This window comes from Salvia splendens, chromosome 7, assembly GCF_004379255.2.
Source record: "Salvia splendens isolate huo1 chromosome 7, SspV2, whole genome shotgun sequence".
Taxonomy (NCBI): domain Eukaryota; kingdom Viridiplantae; phylum Streptophyta; class Magnoliopsida; order Lamiales; family Lamiaceae; genus Salvia; species Salvia splendens.
Window position 1 is genome coordinate 6,319,890 of NC_056038.1, and position 19,545 is coordinate 6,339,434.

The 19,545-nt window shown below is 37.8% G+C and overlaps 2 protein-coding genes and 1 pseudogene across 2 annotated transcripts; 1 reads left to right on the plus strand and 2 right to left on the minus strand.

The window, feature by feature from the left end:
- Positions 1-301: 301 nt before the first annotated feature.
- LOC121742198 (transmembrane protein 205-like) lies at positions 302-1,971 on the minus strand. Its single transcript, XM_042135274.1, has 3 exons — positions 1,672-1,971; positions 1,071-1,290; positions 302-679 (listed from the first exon to the last, which is right to left on the minus strand). Exons 1-3 carry the CDS (start codon positions 1,875-1,877, stop codon positions 464-466), a joined length of 642 nt encoding a protein of 213 aa, XP_041991208.1. The 5' UTR covers positions 1,878-1,971; the 3' UTR covers positions 302-463.
- Positions 1,972-2,226: 255 nt separating this feature from the next.
- LOC121810315 lies at positions 2,227-8,525 on the plus strand (annotated as a pseudogene).
- An 8,072-nt stretch (positions 8,526-16,597) lies between these two features.
- Positions 16,598-19,085, minus strand: LOC121741910. The gene is made up of 3 exons (XM_042134863.1): positions 18,764-19,085; positions 18,271-18,686; positions 16,598-17,994 (listed from the first exon to the last, which is right to left on the minus strand). The coding sequence occupies exons 1-3, from the start codon at positions 18,851-18,853 to the stop codon at positions 16,809-16,811; spliced, it is 1,692 nt and encodes a 563-aa protein (XP_041990797.1). The 5' UTR covers positions 18,854-19,085; the 3' UTR covers positions 16,598-16,808.
- Between the last annotated feature and the right edge of the window lie 460 nt (positions 19,086-19,545).

Genomic DNA, 19,545 nt, shown 5'->3' on the forward strand with positions numbered 1-19,545 from the left:
TCCACAAATATTAATGCTGACATAGCTTGTTGATTAATTGACCTGACCTTCATTTCTCTTTATGATACAATATTATTTCTACATCTAATAATGGCATACGAAATGAATAATAACACACCTATTCAGCAAGCCATGCTAATTATAATGTTCGTTGCAATCTATAAATAAAACCAATTAAAGGTTTAGTAATTTAATACACAGATTATACTTATAATTACTTAATACGAGTAGTAAACAGATGCTAGAACAACCAATGGGGCGGCTCCGAAACACAAAGCATGCCATAAAGAACAGTTCCAACTTCCCAAACAAGAGAATGGAAATGTATTATTTTCAAAGTTCAGTCCTGAAATACATAGTACTATTTCTTTGGAAAAAGATATAATGGGCAGATTTTATGTTTGATGTTACATGTAAATACAGCCAAGCATAGTTTTCTCAGTGAAGAGCATATGTAGCAGATTTACAGATTGAGTTTACCAGCTAAATACCATGAGTGGAGGGCAAGGCTACCAAATGAGAAGATATTAGCAAGAGAAGACAATCCATGGATCATCCCGAATTTCTTGTTCATCGCTGCAAGCTTCGGATTTTTCTTCGCAACCTCTTGGTTCTTCGTCCACCCAACTTCCTCCCCAATATTTACTTCTCTCTCGATCTTGTGCCTTTGTTTCATCATCTGCTTGCACCCAAAAAGAAATCAGAGTAGCATGCTGCTTCTTATACTAAAGGCAGATGCAAGATATTAATGATGCTTAGTATTTTTATACTATTAAATTGCTCAAATCAATAAAAAAAAATCATTTTTCTTCACAGAAAGCAGCAGAGCAACAGTAGTAAAGAGGAAAGGAACATTCCCTTGAATCCCCTTCCCTTGAATCCCCTCTCCTAATGGCAATAGCCCCCAAAGATGCAAATAGATATACTAAAACACATTTAAGGTCATGACTATCAAGGCAACAAGAAAAACTTGAGACAAACAAAATCACAATGCAAAGAAGGTCAATCAAGTCCAGCAAATGCAATTCTTGCACTGATTGCAAACAGTTCTAGAAGCTAATTGTTTGTACCTCGATGGTCATGGGCGTAAAGATAACAAGATTGCTCAGATTGAAAGCAAATGCAGCAAGCAGGAAGCCGAGCTGGTACTTCTCAGTCGACCCCGATGTCTTCCATGGGTGCAAGTATCCAAAAGACCCTACTGCCACTGCACAGCACACTCCCACCATGGAAAAGTATGCTGGAAACATCTTGCTCTGTAGGTTCCCAAACTGATGTCTAGGCAGATTCCTTTGAAAAGATACAACCAAAATTGAGTTTTACCATAATAATTTCACAAGCAATAATCAACATAACTCACTTCGAAGTTAGTACTACAAGTAATTCCAATCACCCAATTCACCCCAATCTGATAATCAACCATCAAAACTATTGCATTATTTTACAAAACAGAGAGATGCATAATTAGACAATTTTCGAAATCTATATTCACAATTTTCTAACTTTCAGCGATCAATTTTAAACGAGGCGTAGCAGTGACAATTTCTAAACAATACCACAATTAGGTACCGAGTGAATGCATATTGCTAAAAATAACTTCAACTAACAATGAACAATTAGTCATTTGACTATTTTCAATTGAAAAAAAGAAAAAAAAATACAGATACTTACTTGAACATAATAATGCCGCCGATGAAGGTCACCCAGAGAGCGACTCCCCAGGCGGTAGAGAAGCAGAGAAGGTGCGCCAATTTCAGCGAGGAGAGGAGCAACTGCGAGTGCTGGCCGTCTGACTTAGATCCGAATGTTTCCGGCGAAAAAACAACGCCGATCGCCAAAAACGCCACCGCCGTGAGAAATCTAGTCAGCCACGCCATCTTCACTGGTTGACTGGTTCAGTATTCAGGTGAAATTGAAGTGCAATCCGCAGCTGCTCTATATTGACTACAAGTCTAGAAATTATTCACCAAACTCCGCTTCTAGAAAGCTCGCCGTTGAAGTCTGGCTTGTCGAATAAGAAATCAGACTTTAATGGACTGAATTGCCCTTCCGTTTTCCACCAATGTTTATATAATAAATTTTCGTTTTATGAAACGGGTTAGATATATTGGGCTTGAAGCCCAATATTCGGAGGAATTCTTAACTTTTAAAGCCCAATTGATGATGATTAGTTAATTATACCGCCTAGGCTTTTGCGCTCCCGCCACCACCAAACTCAAACTTAAAAATGACTGGTTCATTCATTTCGGAATTCCCTATTTTGCCCTTCCCTCGCCTTCTTCCTCGACAAGCTTCAGCCAATTAACTACACTTCCATTCCCCAAAATCACTATTTCCACTCCTTATTTCTACCATCCAAATAATTCAAGTCTGATTTTGCCCTTGAAGTGCGTGCAATTGGAGACAGTTTGAAGCACAATGCTGGCAAGCAAGCAAATTTCAGCATACAATGATCCCTCCAAAGCATTTGTCGGAATTCGATTCGTTCTCTTCGGGTTCGATTCAGTTAGAGAAGACGAGGTATCATTTCAACGGATTTTTCTGTTTGGAGTTATTTTTGTGGTCTCAGTTGAAAGAACGGAGCTTTTACTTTTACCTGGAACTCCTTTTTTTTAGGTGCGGGCGAAGCTTTTAGAAGGAGGGGCGGTTGATACTGTGAATTATGGTCCAGATTGTAATCACGTGATCGTCGATAATCTTCTTTATGTGAGTTTCGCCTCTTCAGAATTTGGGTATTGTTTTCAGTTTAATGTATGACGAAAATTGAGACTTTGATATTTAATACTATTGTGTTAATCAGCGTTTGCTTGAAGCTTTATTTACGAAATGGATATGCTTTCATTCATTATGGAAGAGAATAGCACTAATCCAATCGATTTTGATTCCACTAGCTCTAATTGTATGGAAATAGTTGCATAATTGCTGTTGTTTGCCTGTGGTGTAGGATGATCCCATATGTGCTGCTGCGCGAAGAGATGGCAAGATATTGGTGATTGGAAAATGGGTAGATCACTGTTTTGATGGGGGATGCTTGTTGATCCTACTTCTGTAAGTTTCTTGTGTACATCATAATTCTATTTTGTTGTCTATTGAATTTTAAAGTGTTAAGTTGCAACGCTTAACTGCACTATTTCTCGTTCTATTGATGTTCAAGTGTATTGGTTCCCGCGTGTATTGTTCTGTACTTTTAAGTCTAGAGATTGTCGAAGATGATATATCTCGAACACTTTCAGCTTTTCTATTTTAATTTTGTATTCTGATTCCTCACAGGTCATGTATTGGCCAGTAAGAGATCCGAGTGGGATTCCAGCCGCTAAGTCCCTGGTTATGTGCCTGACTGGATATCTAAGACAGGATCGAGATGATGTCATGGTTCTGACATTTTACTTAATCTCTTCTGCTTTTTGTACCTAAACACAAGAGTTCACTGCTCATTTAAATTCCAGTAACATTGTGTCATCTCATTTTATCATAAACTTGTTTCTTGCATAGAATATGGTTGCCTTGATGGGTGCCACTTTTACAAAGCCATTGCTGGCTACCAAGGTTACTCATCTGATATGTTACAAGTTTGAGGGTGAGTTCTGTGATGTATTTTTAATTTGTTGCTCAACACACTGGTGTCAACCGTAATATCCACTTCGTTGTATGTGAATGTATGGAACCACTCTTTCTCTGTAGCACAGATATTTGTTAGCACACAACTCTTTTGTAGTTGGTATTTAGTAAATCATGTATATAATGATGAAAACTGTTTGACAATCTATGAAAGCAGAAGTTTGGAGTCCCAGCACACTGTCCTTTCCAAAAGTCTTTGCTGTATGTTGTTGTTCCGTTAAATTGATCATGATGGCGTCAGCATGGTTCTTCATTTGATTTTGTTGCATCAAGAACACCGCTCAGTACTTCAAGTTTGCACTAAATTAATCTTTAAATGCTTCAATGTTTGTAATTTGTCCCAGAAAGTTTGTAAATGTTATCTACATTCTTATGTAGTATCTATTTGCATTATAGGTATTTTTGTGATTTCGATATGCACCAAAAAAATATTCTATTCTTTAACAGGGGAGAAATATGAGCTTGCCAAGAAGATGAAGACGATAAAGCTAGTTAACCATCATTGGCTAGAAGATAGGTATTTCCAAATTTGATTATAACTAATCCAAAAGTATAATAAGGATGGGATATTGGATTTATTATAGAATTATAAATTTCAGCAGTCTGTCAAGTTGATCTATTATTTTGCTTGTGCATGTTTACAATCTGAAGGCCTGGAAGCTACTTCCAGAAGCTGATTATGCTAAAAGGTGAGGTCCTGACGATGCAAGGTTCTATGCTTTCACTCTCAACATAATAGTGCATTACTTTTAGTGTTTGATTACCATTGCTTCTGATGGAGTTCTCCAGATTTAAGATGAATTAGTCTCTTCTTTCTTCTTCTTTTTTAGTTGAAGATGATTTAGTTTACTTCGACATTTCGCATATCCTGAGTTAATAAGTTCATAAGGTGTACCTCTGACACAGTGGGTTTGAGTTGATGATGGAGGCTCAAGCTAAAGATTCCGAAGAAGAGACAGAAGACATGGCCTCAGTTGATCTGAAGAAGAAAAGCATCTTCAGTCCTCACAGTGCACTAGTTGAGAATAGAAATTTCCAGTCACCTGAACAGCAGGGGGGTTCAAGAACCAGTGGTTATGTGACTGCATGTGAAAGTTTTGCAAATGTTGGAAATACCAGCAAAACCAACTCAACTCCTAGAAAAGTGAATACCGGCAAAACCCAGTCAATTCCCAGAAAAGAGGCCGACTTTGAAAATGCATCATTATCTCGTGATACTCATTGTGAGGATATCGATACTTCAAACACTTCTTGTGCCAGAAGTCCTGCTAAAATGTTCTACGGGGTGCCATCAAATGTACGCAATGGCACAACAAACTCTGAAAACATTGAGCATGTGATAGCTTCAGCATCTGGAAGTGCTAGGAAATCTGTGAATGATGGATTGTCCAAATTAAGTACCAAGAGTACGAAGGCCAGTCTCCCTCTGAGGTCTGAAAGAATTGAAAGTATTTCAGGCAGCCCTTTGTCAACTGCAAGTAAAACTGGGCTTTGTGGAGGTTTTGACATATCAATGGAGAGAGATCTGGATGAGACAGATTCTCATGGTATCAGATCAACATTGAAGGGAAGCTTCTTGCTCCCTAATGAGGGGAAAACTGTTGGATCACACCGTACAAACAACCCAACTGTTCCCCGTGGTAGTCCGAGATCACCAGTTTTAAGCCATTCCCCAAAAACATTAATCAGAAGTGGATTGGCTACAAAACCGACAGAAATGCCGGTTTCTAGATCTTCAGTTGATGGTTCATGCCGAATACCCTGTGATATGTCTCCGTTGAAGGTGCTAGCTATTTGAGAGAAGAAATTACTGATGGTTTTGCCATGCCATCAGAGATAATTCAAGATGGAACTTGATCTACTGGTTTAAACACTCCTTTAAAGGGAGCTTTGTCGCACCTTGATGAGGAACAAACCGGCGGTTTGCCTCGTACGAAGAAAATGACTATTTCACGTAGAGGTTCAAAATCAAGAAGGCTAAGCCGTTCTCCAACTACCCGATCTGGCTGTTTGAGAGAAGAAGTTGGTGGCGCTTTTGTCCGTCCATCAGAAAACATTGAAGATGGAACTGAATCTACTGAAATACAGACTTTGTTAAAGGGAGCCTTGTTGTACCATGATGAGGAACAACCAAGCAGTTTGTCTGGTACGAAAAAGATGAACGTTCCACGCAGTGGTTCAAAATCAACAAAGCGAACCCGGTCTTCAAAGATATTAATGGGAAGTGGATTGGATGCAAAACCAATGGAAATGCTGGTTTCTGGATCTTCAGTTCATGGTACACATCAAGTAGGTGCTGATGTTTCCCCCACAAACGTTACTAGTTGTATGCGGGAAGAAGTTGGTGGTGTTCTTAACATGCTGTCTGAGAGGGATGGAGATACAACTGAATCTGGTTTGATAAAGACTCCTTTGGAGGGAGTCTCAGTGCACCCTAACAAGGAACAGACGAGCAGTTTGCCTGGTAGGAAGAAATCGACTGTTTCGCAGTAAGTCCAAATCAACAAAACTAAGCCGTTCTCAGGAGACATTAGTGGGGACTGTATTGGATACAAAAGCTACAGAAATACTGGTTTCTGGAACACCGATCCATGGTTCACGTCAGTCAGCTGTTGATATATCTCCTCCCACATATTCTAGAGGAAGACCCAAAAAGCGGAGATTGCCTGATTCTGATGTGAAGGACCTTTCTGCGAGCAGGAACAAATCTTGCACTAGGGAAGAAGATATACATCAAAGTGATCCACCGGATGTTAGACCTCCATTTCCGGGTTCAAGCTCTACGGTAGAGAAACTGGATGATCACACTGATTTGAACTCTTCAAAGGTAGATAATAGTGGCACCAAGTCAAAATCCCCTAAGAAAAAGATGCTTGCCAGGAAGTCATTGGGTTCCAAACCAACTTCATGTAAAGAGAGAACTTCAAAATATAAAGGGCTGCTTTCTGCCGTGTTGCAGAGTAAGTCCGCAGGTCATTTGAATGGAGCACACAAAAAATGCTTCTCTTGCTGAGAAATTTGACACCGTCTCTTCAAACCGCAATGCAGATGTACCTGTAGGCGATGAAACTGAAGCTCCAGAATGCAAAGGGCCAAATGAGTTTGACATGGGGAGCAAGAATTCTGCAGAAGTCGAAGAACATCATACAAGCAAGCAATCCAGCAAAAGAACCACACAAAAGAAGGAAGCAAAATCAAGGGTAAAGAAGAGCACTGAAGCTAAAAAGTTGGCAGAGTTGCCAGAATCAACATCAAGAGGTGATGTTGCAGAGAATAAAATAACAGAGGGCAAGAAACGTCCTTTTGCTATATCCAAGATGAATAAATTGAAGGGTCCTACCGAGGAGGCCAAACAAGACAAGAAGAAGACTGTCTCAAAGAAAGGAGAAATGGTTGTGTCAGCTGGTAAAACCAGTAAAAGACCATCTAAGAAACTAAAAGGTTCACATGATGTGGAGAAGGAAAATGAACCTGTTATGCAGCCAATCGTAAGCTGTGATACAGGAGCAGCTTCAGATTCTACTCATAAATCCAAAAAGCCTCTAAAAGATGGCAGTAAAGTCGACAAGGTCAATACCAAGGACCTACCCACCAAGGCCGAACCTGCATGGTTTATATTGAGCGGCCATAGGCTTCAAAGAAAGGAGTTTCAGCAGGTTATAAAGCGATTAAAAGGAAAAGTGTGCAGGGACTCTCATAATTGGTCATATCAAGCAACACATTTCATTGTTCCAGATCTAATTCGAAGAACTGAGAAGTTCTTTGCAGCTGCAGCATCTGGAAGGTATTTCTAGTTAACTCATTATTCTCATAGTTGTATGTGACTGAGCTGTACCTGACTAGATGCATCTACATAACTCGATTTTTGCAGTTGGATTCTCAAAACTGATTATCTAACTGCTAGCACCGAGGCTGGAAGGCTTTTGCCTGAAGAGCCGTATGAATGGCAAAAGAAATGCTTGACGGAAGATGGATCAATCAACTTAGAAGCTCCGCGGAAATGGCGTCTTCTGAGGGAGAGAACCGTTCATGGAGCGTTTTATGGAATGCGTATAGTCATATATGGCGAGTGCATTGCTCCTCCACTGGTATGCTACTCACTTGTTCAAGTCTGCCTTTGTTTTTATCTTAACTATTTTTGGAATAATGTGTATACAATCATCGAATCAGGATACTTTGAAGCACGTTATAAAGGCTGGAGATGGGACCATACTAGCAACCTCTCCTCCATACACGCGGTTTCTAAATTCAAGGGTTGATTTCGCCATTGTTAGCGGAGGGATGCCCCGTGTTGACATGTGGGTGCAAGAGTTTCTCAGACACGAGATACCCTGCATTCTAGCCGACTATCTGGTGTGCAAGCGAGGCTATTCCCTCGATAAGCACGTGCAGTATCAGACTCATGCTTGGGCTAAGAGATCACTCGAGAATCTAGTTAACCGTGTGGAGGCTGTCGAGGACCACCCTAAAACACCGGAAGAGCATCGCGTTGATGATACAGTGTGTCAAGGGTGTGGATCGCGTGACAGAGGAGACGAGATGCTCATATGTGGTGATGAAAGTGGTACCCATGGATGCGGTGTAGGTACCCACATGGACTGCCAGAGGAAGACTGGTTCTGCCATGACTGCTGCCATAAAACTAGCAGCCGGAGTTCCAAGAAACGAGCCAAGAAATCGAAGAAGTGATATGCCTAGTGATCTTGAAATTCTTGCAAGGTTAAACGTTTGGCATAAGGCTTGTGAAGTAGCAAAAGATAGCTGAACATTGCTCAAGTCTTAGCATGATGTTACGCACAAATAGTAAAGATGAAAATCCTTAAACTTATCACGTTTGTTATGTTAGTTTTTGACACTTTGTAAATTTGAGTTACGAGCGTCGTTCAAAGCAAATAAAAGAAATAGATATGTTCCTTGCTTTTGAGTGGAAATAGACCAATATTTGAATTGGGGTAAAATGGTTTCACATCGTGATAATGGGCCTTCTTTAGTTTTGGCCCATTTCCATGTATTTAATAAGTAACATAAATAAACTTTCATTTTTCAGAGTGGAGAAATTTAAAATTTCTCTTAAAAACAAATATGGTAAGAATATGATTCATTTTCCCCATATATTGAATTCTGACTTCTAAATAAACAAAAATTTACCTAGAAAATAGACCTTCTAACGACCATCCCTGAAAAAATACATCTAAATTATGTTGCATTTGACGTTATATTAATTAGGTTATTAGTATTTTTTTATTTTTTTACTTCGGAAAATAAGAGCGGTGAAATTTAGTCAACGGAAACAGCAATTCAAAATTCAAATTGTGTTTTATGTCATGTGCTAATAAGGTTAGCTAAATATGCATATGTCAGTTTATTTTATGCATATCATTATGTCAGTTTGCACATAGAAAATCATCAATTTGGACCTTGAAAAGTCTGTTTTTTCAATAAATTCCAGATTTATTTAAGGTAAACATTCGAAATCTGGATGCTACAAATCCTATAAATCCTACACTTTCTTCTTGTGAAAGGAATCTTCTATTGCGCAATCCATGTCTTATTCTACCTTCGAAATTATAAAATTTTAATTTATGCAGTAATAAAATTGTTACAGTTTACTTAAGCTCTCTAAAAATTGAACAGAAATATTTTCTTTATCCTCAAGAATATAAAGAAGGAAAAAACATTTTTACTGGTCAACTTTTGTTTATGGCATTATCGTTACATTTATATAAGTATCAAATTCAATGTTGTGGTTTTTCAAGGCCAAATCCAATGTAGTTTAAAACTCAAAGAATAAGAATATAAAATCAGTGCGTCAGAAAATCCATTGAATCCTTCAAACTGTAGACTTTCAAAACCTTGTAGTATAACATATATATTTAATTAAAAATTTAATAAACTTAGATGTAAAAGCATATTTCTTCCACTATCTATCTGCACAGCACACAATGAAATTAATTAAAGAGTGATGCTAAATGACCATAATGTGACCGACCATAAAGAGTTAATTTAGTCCATTTATATGTATAAAAAATTAGAATTACCGATATGAACTTATATGTGTGTGAATGGACTTGTGAGTTGATATTTATGTTTGAATTCCATTACGTAAAACACATTAATATTACTGTATACGTTGAGCAACAATCAAGAAATGACAGTAGTAATAAGTTGAGCAAAAACTCCGAAAGAGCAACACTAACATGTTGAGCAACATATAATGAAGATGAAATAAAAGTAAAATCAAGTAGTATTAAACCAAAAATTTGAAAAAAAAAATCAATTTTTTTGTTATTTAATTAATTTATGGCTGGCCATAATGTGGCCGCCTAGCTTTATTCTTAATTAAAACCCACACCTACGGTAGATAGATTTGTAGGGTTAGCTGTATTACTTAATTTCATTACATTTTACAGCTATATGCAACCATGAATTAATCGTCTTAGTCGTATGCTTTAATTAAACATTTAATGCCAAATTTGTCTAATGTGAACGTACTTTTTTGCTCGGATTGATCATATGCATATTGTGGTTAGCTAATCGCACTATTTTAAATTTGTGGATTTATTCTAAACATGTAAACATTTAAACCGATTTGTAATCTTAATCATGTCAGATAAATTGTCACAATCACTTATATGATAGGAGTAAGATCAATTGATTTTCATTTTTGCTTTGACATTAAAATATGGCTTACCATTCACGTTTTTATTAAGAATTTACTGGACACGATTAATTCATACATGTCTTGATATGACAAAAAATATATACTAGTGGCGTTCGGTTTCCTAGATAAAATAATATGAAGATACAATCTAGGATTGATGTGTTAGATTATTTTAGTCATAGAGGGTTAGCTATGACTAATTATTCCATAATTATTCATCTAAGATTGAATTGTGAGATTGAATCCCATGAACCAAACACATTACATATTTAATCTGGGACACAATCTTGCAAACCGAACACCCCTAACAAGATTGAAATTGTTTTGGGATGTGATAAAAACAACACGATAAGATAAAAATCCGATTTAATATCTTAGCGCACCCGCTGGATGAGACGTGACAAAGAATTAGTAATACACTATGAAAGAAATTCAAGAAGTTTTTCCTAGGTCATGTTAGGTTTAAATTTTTTAGCTTAATTGAGAATTGATATGCATTTTGAGCCACTCATCCACAACATTTTTGAAATGTCAACTACAAGTAGATTATGTCAACTCGGGGGTATTATCGTCAATAGTATGCACATCAAATGTCAACAACTTATAGTTAACATTATATGTGTGTAGTTGACATGAATTGTATATGTAGTTGGCATTATAAGTGTGTAGTTGACATGAATTGTATATGTAATTGACAATTTTTTTAAAAAACATATTAAAATTTTAAAAAATAAATAAATAAAATTAAAAAAATAAAAAATTTAAAAAGTATTTATTGAATAAAATGTACCATGAAATTACCATTCTGCCATTTCATAATTAATTAATCTAAAAATATTTTCCATGTGGCAAATTCTGGACCACTCATTTAATAAAAATGAATGGCTGATAATGCATCTCAATTCTCAATTAGGCTAAAAAATCTTAATTGGTCACAACCATAAAAATCTTAATTGATCACGACCCTTTTGTAAGAATATTTATTTTATAAGCTTTGATTAAAATAATTTGGAATTTTGAAATTGTGAACAACTTTAATTTAACAGTTTTAACTTTTAATTTTTTCCAATATCACATCAGTACTGATATATTTCTTCATATGAATTCCAACATCTCAAACATATAAAAAAGTTTGTCAGAAAATGTTTGATATTATAAATACCTCGATATGCTCAGATGCAATTAACTATGTTAGTGCGATTAGTATTTATTCAAGTAATAAGAGAAAAAAAATTACTCTTATTAATGAAGCAAAAATTTAATGTGGGAAATTAAACATCGATTAACTTCTATTATATCTCCACTTCATGAATTTTAAACATCATTTCACTAATACACACTTTGTGCATTTTAACAATCGATCATCTCCATATAATCATATGAAGTTTAATTTAAATTTAAGAAGGATTTATTGCTTGGTGATAATAACTTTGTGCAAGTATTTTCTTTTTTGAAGGAATGAAATTGCAGGTACACCTTTTTGGCCAGCACGTGACTATTGTCACACTTTTATTTTCTTTTTTTGCAATCCAAACTCTACACTACAAGCATCAATATATTCTCTCATTATTGAATCATGTTATTTTTGCTCTTTTTATTTTATACCTTGCTTTACTTTTCATGTATTTCTACTTTAATCTTAATTATTGATGGCATGTAAAGCAGAACATAATTGGTATATATCAGGAATATAATTATATTAATAATAGTCGAACAAAAATTTTAAAAGACCTAAATTATTGAAATATATAAATAAAATTTCTAAGTAGTCTAAACTTTATTTCACATGGTTTTGAAATGGGGACCAGGTAAGATGGCTATCTTCGGATTATTCTCACTAACACCACATTGTTGGGCAGTGGGGAATCATTGTTTTGCCGATTAGTGTGGAAGTGAAGAAATCAATTCTTGGAATAAAATGAAAAGAAAAGAATTTAAAAATTCAAATATAACTGATGAAATTTCACTTCCAAGTAAAGCCACAAATATACTAATATTAGTATTAGTATATATAGTGGAATTATATTGGTAAGATAGATGAGGAAAAAACTTGAAATTTAGCATTACAAAGTCATCACACTCTACCAAAAAAACACACAAAAAGCCAAAGATTGAGAGAATATTTGTACGCCATTGATTTTGAGATTTGTTGCTTCCCATGTCACTTGTGCTTTTGACTTAATTTTTTTGGTAATTTATTGTGTTCATGAAAAATTGCAATTTTGCTTGGAAACAAACCCAAGGCTTAGAGCATTCACTGCAGAGAGCACCCCGTTGTCCGTCCGTCCGTGCCAGCGGCATGGCACCGCTCTCCGCCGCTGCGCTCTTGCCGCTGGCACGGCGCTGCTCTTAGCTAAGAGCATGTCCGTGCCAGCGAGCAGGGCGACGTGACGCGTTTCTATTGGCCGTTGGCATTTTTTTTTAAATTGAAAATAATACCAAAAATTTCATTAAAAAAATTTGGATTCCCAAAAATATACAGATTTTATTACCATTTTTTTGAAATTTTTTTTGAAAATTTTAAAAAAAATCCCAAAATCATCTATAAATACACATATTCATCATCCATTTGGACGAAATTCGGCTACGAGTAGTGGGTTTTTTTAACTTTATGAATTTAATTGTGTAATTTTTAATTTTTAGGATTTAAATTATGTAATTTTTAATTTTTAAGACTTTAATGAAGAAAATTTTAATTTTTAGGATTTTAATTATGTAATTTTAATTTTTTTTAATTTGTAATATTATTCCGGTTATTTTTAATGCATTTTAATATTGTGGAAATGTTTTTATTTAAATTGAATAATAGAATGGTGAGACCCTTGAGCATATCCCCGCGGAAGAGCACAGATGTGGGTGTTGTGCTCTTGCCTAAGAGCAGAGAGTAAAAGTGGGTCTGGACCCTCATCCGTGGATGCTCTTAGAGCATTCAGTACTTTTGAGGAATTGACCATACCTCAACCTATTTTCTCATATTATCCATGACTCCTAGCTCAACTGGTTGAGAAGGGAGGCAAGTATACCGCCCATCCAGGAGGTCTTGAGTTCAAATCCTGGATGGTGCAACCTGGGATTAATTTCCCCTGTGGGCCTTTACAAGGCTTGTTGCCTTGGGGCTTGGCAAGATGATGAGCCTTGACCCGTCCGGGACAGCGTTGGTCTACGGGCAGAACCCGTCGGAGGGTGGCTGGTCTACGAGCCTGACCAAGGCTAGTTCACGAGACCGAATCCGGCTGGAGTGAGGCTAGTTCACGAGCCACGAGGGTTGGGAAGGGCTACTTAGCTTGCCAAATGTATCACGAACTCCGATGTATATGTGTGTAAAAAAAACACCTATTTTCTCATATTGTGTGTAAATTGGTGTTGTAGTGATAGAGTGGTTATAGGTTAATAATGTGGGCAAGTGTCTCGGGTTCAAATCTGATGTGATGCTGTTTTAAAAAATTTTATCATTGGTATATAGAAAAACCAAATCTAGTGTATATCAAATTTAATGTATATGTGTGCATGGCTGCATGTATGTTTTAATGTTTATGAAATGAGTCTGATATAAAAAAAATCATGGGAGGGTTATATTTTTTAACAAATACTACTCCCCACAACTTTTAGTGGCATAATTAAAGTATATGTAGCTAGATTATTGATTGGTATTAATATTGAATATGAATAAAGATGTGTCACATGGGAGAACAAACACAATAATAGATCCAATAAACCTTTTTGATGATTATCTGTTGTTGTATTTGTGTGATGTAAAAAAATTATGAGAAATATCAGAGCAGAGTGACGCATGCTTGAATCAATAAAGTTTTTACTTTTTACCTTGATAGCAGTAAAGTTTTCTTTATGTAAATTTTTTACCAAAAGCACGAAAAAGACGAGAAAGGCCGTACCGGTGGCAGTGTGTCATAATTTACCTTTGAAATGGGTAGGTGGGGTAAGTAATTACGATCAATAAAAGTTACTGTAATTAAATAATTATAAATATCTGCATTTTCTTGTATTGAGTGCTGATAAGCCACTTTCCACAGTACATTATCCATAGCCAAATGTCTCACCAACATAGTCAAACTGATTCATAGGTAGCTTGAGCAATTTTAATTACACTGCTAGTTCCATAAAAATAAACTATTTTTTAAAAACACATAAATTTGTAATTGGAAAATAAGAAAAAAGAAAAAAAATTAAATAGTACTTCCTCCGGTCTCCATTAAAAGTCTCGTTTCTTTATTTTTGTCTTGTTTCCATTAGAAATTTCATTTTACTTTTATTATTTTTGACAAGTGAACACCATATTTCACTGACTCACATTTTATTATACAATCAATACAATATATAAAAGTGAATGCCCATTCCACTAACCATTTCCGCCACTTTCATTTAAAAATTCAAACAATTTATTAAAAACTGGTGTTGGTAAAAAATGAGAATTCAAATGGAGACTAGAGAGAATATAGTGGGTGTTGGGGCCCATAATAATAAAGAAGTAAAAAATAACAAGAAAAAGTTTTTATTAATAGATACTCTCTATGTCGCATGAGTTTTAAGAAATACTATAAAGAATAGTAGGTTGGAAAGTTAGTGAAATATGAGACCCACAACCACTTTTTTATATTGGTTTTATAATAAAATGTGAGTGAAGTAAGTTAGTGAAATGTGTGACCTACTTATTATTTATGGTAAAAATGAAGTGTGACTCTTATTGTGGGACGGAGGGAGTAGTATAGACTAATAACAAAACAAAAAGGAAACTGAGTCTATTTTTATAGAATGGAGGGAATATGTAATAGTAGAGATGCCCAAGGTTTTCGGTTCCGGCGGTTAACCGGAACCGTGACTTTTTTCTTGAACCGAAACCGCCATATTTTGAACCGAAACCGCCAGTTCTAGACGGTTTCAAACTGGAACAGTGAAAAACCGTCGGAAAACCGTGAAATCTAGCCGGAACCGCGAAAAACCACCGGAAACCGGCGGTTCGAAACCATAAAAAACCGTAAAAACCAGCCAGAAAACCGGCGGTTCGGAACCGGAACTGAAACCGCCGGTTTTCGAACCGAAACCGTGAAATAGCCTCACAGTTCGGTTCCGGTTCCACATTTCTCGAAATCGGAACCAGCAGTTCCGAACTGGAACTGTTGGTTTACGAATCGTGGACATGTCTATGTACTAGTAATAGTAATAACTAGAGATTAAATGTGTTGAATTTGGCCAAAAAGTTAAATTACTCGATTGCAAATGAATACATCTCAACTTGGAACGAAAAAAAAAATATTTTTCATTTTATTGTTTGGAGATTTTAAATTGTCTTACATTACGGGCACAAATAATAATGTACAATGCATGACGATGGGGAAGTTTGATTACTTTATATTTTGGTGAATTGAAAGTATATTGCTAGTATGCCAGAAACTAGGGCTGGCAAATCGTGCGGATTGGGTCGTTATCGGGTTAACCTGATAATGACCCAACCCAATAAGGCCTAACCTGAACCCGACCTGTTAAGAAAACTGTAAATCCGAACACGAACCCGACCTGCTACCTTCAAATTCGAACACGACCCGCACCCGACACGAACCCGTTATCGACACGATATAATATGGGTTGACACGACACGATAACAACCCGAACCTGATATTACACGATTAGAACCTAATATTAAACGATTAAACCTTTATTTTTAACCTAATTTACACAATTAAAATTCGTTTTATACTATTTAAACCTAATTTATAAGAAATTTAAAAATTAAAGTAATATATATATTTTAAATAATAATAAAAATAATAATATTATTTCTTAATGGGTTACCTGTATCCGACCCGCGTCCGACCCGAACCCAACCCGAAATTATCGGGTTCTTAATGGGTTAACCCGATAAAGACACGGATCCAATAAGACTTGACCCCAACCCAATAATTTCATGCGGATTCGTATCATATTATTGTGTCGTGTCGAAAATTGTCAGCCCTATATGAAACTGTACTTCCTAGTTCCAAGGCCAAAAAATTGATTTCTTTGTTTCTTGATGTACGGAGGTTATAAATTTTAACTTATTCAGAACTTTGTGGCAACTGATGATTGGCAATAAACAAGAGAAGATTATGGAGTAATAATTTGTGGATTTAAAGTGGATTCATGACAATGTGTCTTTTCTACTAGTATATGCCATTAAACCCAAGATCTAGACATTGATGCAAAGAGGTTTCATGCAATGAAATCCTCGTGGAATGTGAGGGTAATGTAATGGGGAGTTGTGTTGGATAAGGCTGGCATTCATTTTTAAAGTGATGAATAGTGCATTCACACAGGACATGAGATATCAGCCAAAAGCCCAGAATGCAAAGCAATACAGTAACACTGTACAAATGAAAATGATTTTTTTAAAAAAAGGATGGAACTAGTAACAAAAATTTTATCCTGGGAGGGTAGTACTAGAGGTTTAACGATTTGTACATTGCTACCAGAATCAGATTTCTCCCGCCGTCCTATTAACATTTCAAAACCACCTTGATTATTCAACTTCTTGTAAATCAACAGCTCAAAGCTTCGTATTTCACCGGAATTGGACGGTTGAAACCGGCCTGCGCCAGCAGATTACCGACGACACCGATATCCCTGCAGAAAACGCCTTGAAAAACTGATGGTGGTGGAGTTTTGAAGGCCTTGCTTTCCACCCCAACCGCCACCGGCATCGCCACCCTCTCAGGCGGAGGCGGGGCCGGATGCTGAACTGCTGCGGCCCCCTTCTTCCTTTGCTTCTCAGCTGCCTCCTCATCCAAAATGATCGACATCACACTGGTGTATCCCCTCTGCACCAATCTATACAGCAACAACGAGGACATTTTGGCCCGATCACGGACAGAATCGACGTCTTTCTCATCCGCAAACTCGCACCTCTCGATGAAACTAGACGATTTATCCGGCTTGTGTTTGAGCGTGAGCAGGAGATGAGCTCTCTCAAGCTCTGATCTCGAACAGCCTCTTCTCAGTCCAATCAATGCGTAGTAATCTACGTTGCCGGTTTCCCCGGAGGCAAGTCTCTGCTTCAGCTGTTGAATTTTGGCTGCTAAGGAGCACAATTTGCCGGGAATTTCTCTGTATTGAACGCTCTGCCGCTTCCAAACGGAGCCGGGCAGTTTCCGGTCCCGGAGAATTGAGTTGTAGAGCAGTTTCAAATGCTCCAGATCATGGAGGCTATCGGGCAAGCATCGGATGGTCTCGAACAAGCCGGCTCGTACGGTGAGGGCGTCGATGCACGAGGTTTCGAGGGCGAGGGCGCGATTGCAGTCGGCGATCGCCTCAGCGATCCGGCCGGCGGACTGGAAGGCGGTGGCGCGGTGGACGTAGCAATCCGAGAGGAACCCCTGGGGTGCGCCGCGGCGGCCGTCGAGGATTTTGGAGAAGTGCCGGATGGCCTCTGCGTAGAGGCCGGCGTCGAGGGCGGCGATCGCGGCGGCCTTGCGACGGATGAGGAGTTTGATGTGGCAGAGGAGGTGGGAGATGCTCTCTGACTCGGTCTTCGGCGGGGTTTGGGGCTGGTTGCTGATCAGATTCTCGCCGGAGCGCGGGAACTTGTTGAAGGAGAAGATGTCGTCGGAGAGAGAGATGCTCTCGCGGCGGAATACGGCGGTGGCGAGGCGCTTTCCGGTCTGGAGGAGTACCATTGCCTCCTCCATCAAGCCGAGATGGCAGCATGCTTGCCCCAATATCGAGTACCTGTTCGATGAAATGCGTTAGATAACAGAGTCAATTCAACAAATCTGGTGATTAATTAAATCTGGTGAAGACAGATCATCGTTGGTGAAAATTCTGGGCATAGAAACAGACGAATTTGAATTTTCGAATAGGATCAAAACGAATTAATAACGAGTGGATTAGGTCAAGCATCATTAATTGCAAACAGCTCGCTTCGCGTAAAATTCAAGCTTCCAAACTTAATTACTCAACAATAAACAAATCGGAGAGAAACAGACGGAGGATTAAGGAATTTACCTCCATTGCCCTTCCTTCTCGACGTTTTTACAGAGCCCAGCCATCACTTTCTTCCTCAAATCGGAGACGGAGAAGCACCTGAACGCAGGCTCGTCCCCACTCAGTGAGTCGCCGCTGGAGGAGAGGAGCTTGACTCGCTCTCTCGATAGCTGAGTCGACGAGTTATCCGACGAAGCGCTCGACGACGAATCATCAGAGGAGACTATCTTCAAGCTCGGGATATAATCCTGCAGCATATCCGCCACCTCCTTGAACCGCCGGAGATGCAGCAAACACCGCGCCTTCAGCTCGAGCGCAACCTCCATGCGCGGCGCCACCGCCAGCGCCGCCTCCAGGAGCCCCAGCGCCGCCGCAATCTCGCTCTGCTCCTGCGTCGCAATCAACATCCTGGCTTCCCTCACGTATCTATCCACCATCTGCAATACATCACTCATAATCAATATCTCCACCACAAAATCATCAACAATAAATAAATCAATCAAATTTACAGCACCTTTTTGTTGGTGAGCCACCAATGCTTCCTCTCTCCGCCGGCGAGAGACGGAGATGCGACAGCCATGGATGGATTGCAATAATCAACCATTAAAAACTCTCTCCTTGTTCAAATGTGAGTGAGAAACATGGAGTAGTGTACATACCTCTCACGGGAGGAGAGGCGATTTGTATTCGAGAGAGAGAGAGGAGAAGAAGGGTTTTTAACAAGAAATGCCAGCTTTGACCAGAGAGAAAGCTTGATCCCTCTATTTCATCGCTGGCCTGGCGACCAGATTCTCTCTTTCCCACCTTTTAGTTTTAGAGTGAGAAACCTATATTGCTTGCTTATACTCTATGCGCTGTATCTATTTATATTCATTTTTTTCTACTTATATTTACTTGTCTTCCAGTTATATTCATTTTCTTACTTACTCTATTAATTTTCTCGCTATTTCTAATCATATCCTTTTGCCGTTACAAAAACATTGTTTGTATGCGATTGCAATAGGGTTTAAAATTTTAATTAATACTATTCTATATTTTCAAATCTTTTGATAATTAGACAAAAATTAATGCTAACCGACAATTATTTTAAATTGTTACTCGATTTGTATGTAATGAAACAACATTCGGGGTTGACATAATTGTAGGTCAATATTCCAAATTTGGAGATTATTTAGTTTGTTAGTAGGATCATTTAAAATTAAATTGGTTTGCAAATACTCCTATATCGTACAGTTCCAAGGAACTACAATATTTTCATTTTGTTTCTTTGCTTATCAATTATTGAAGAATAGTATT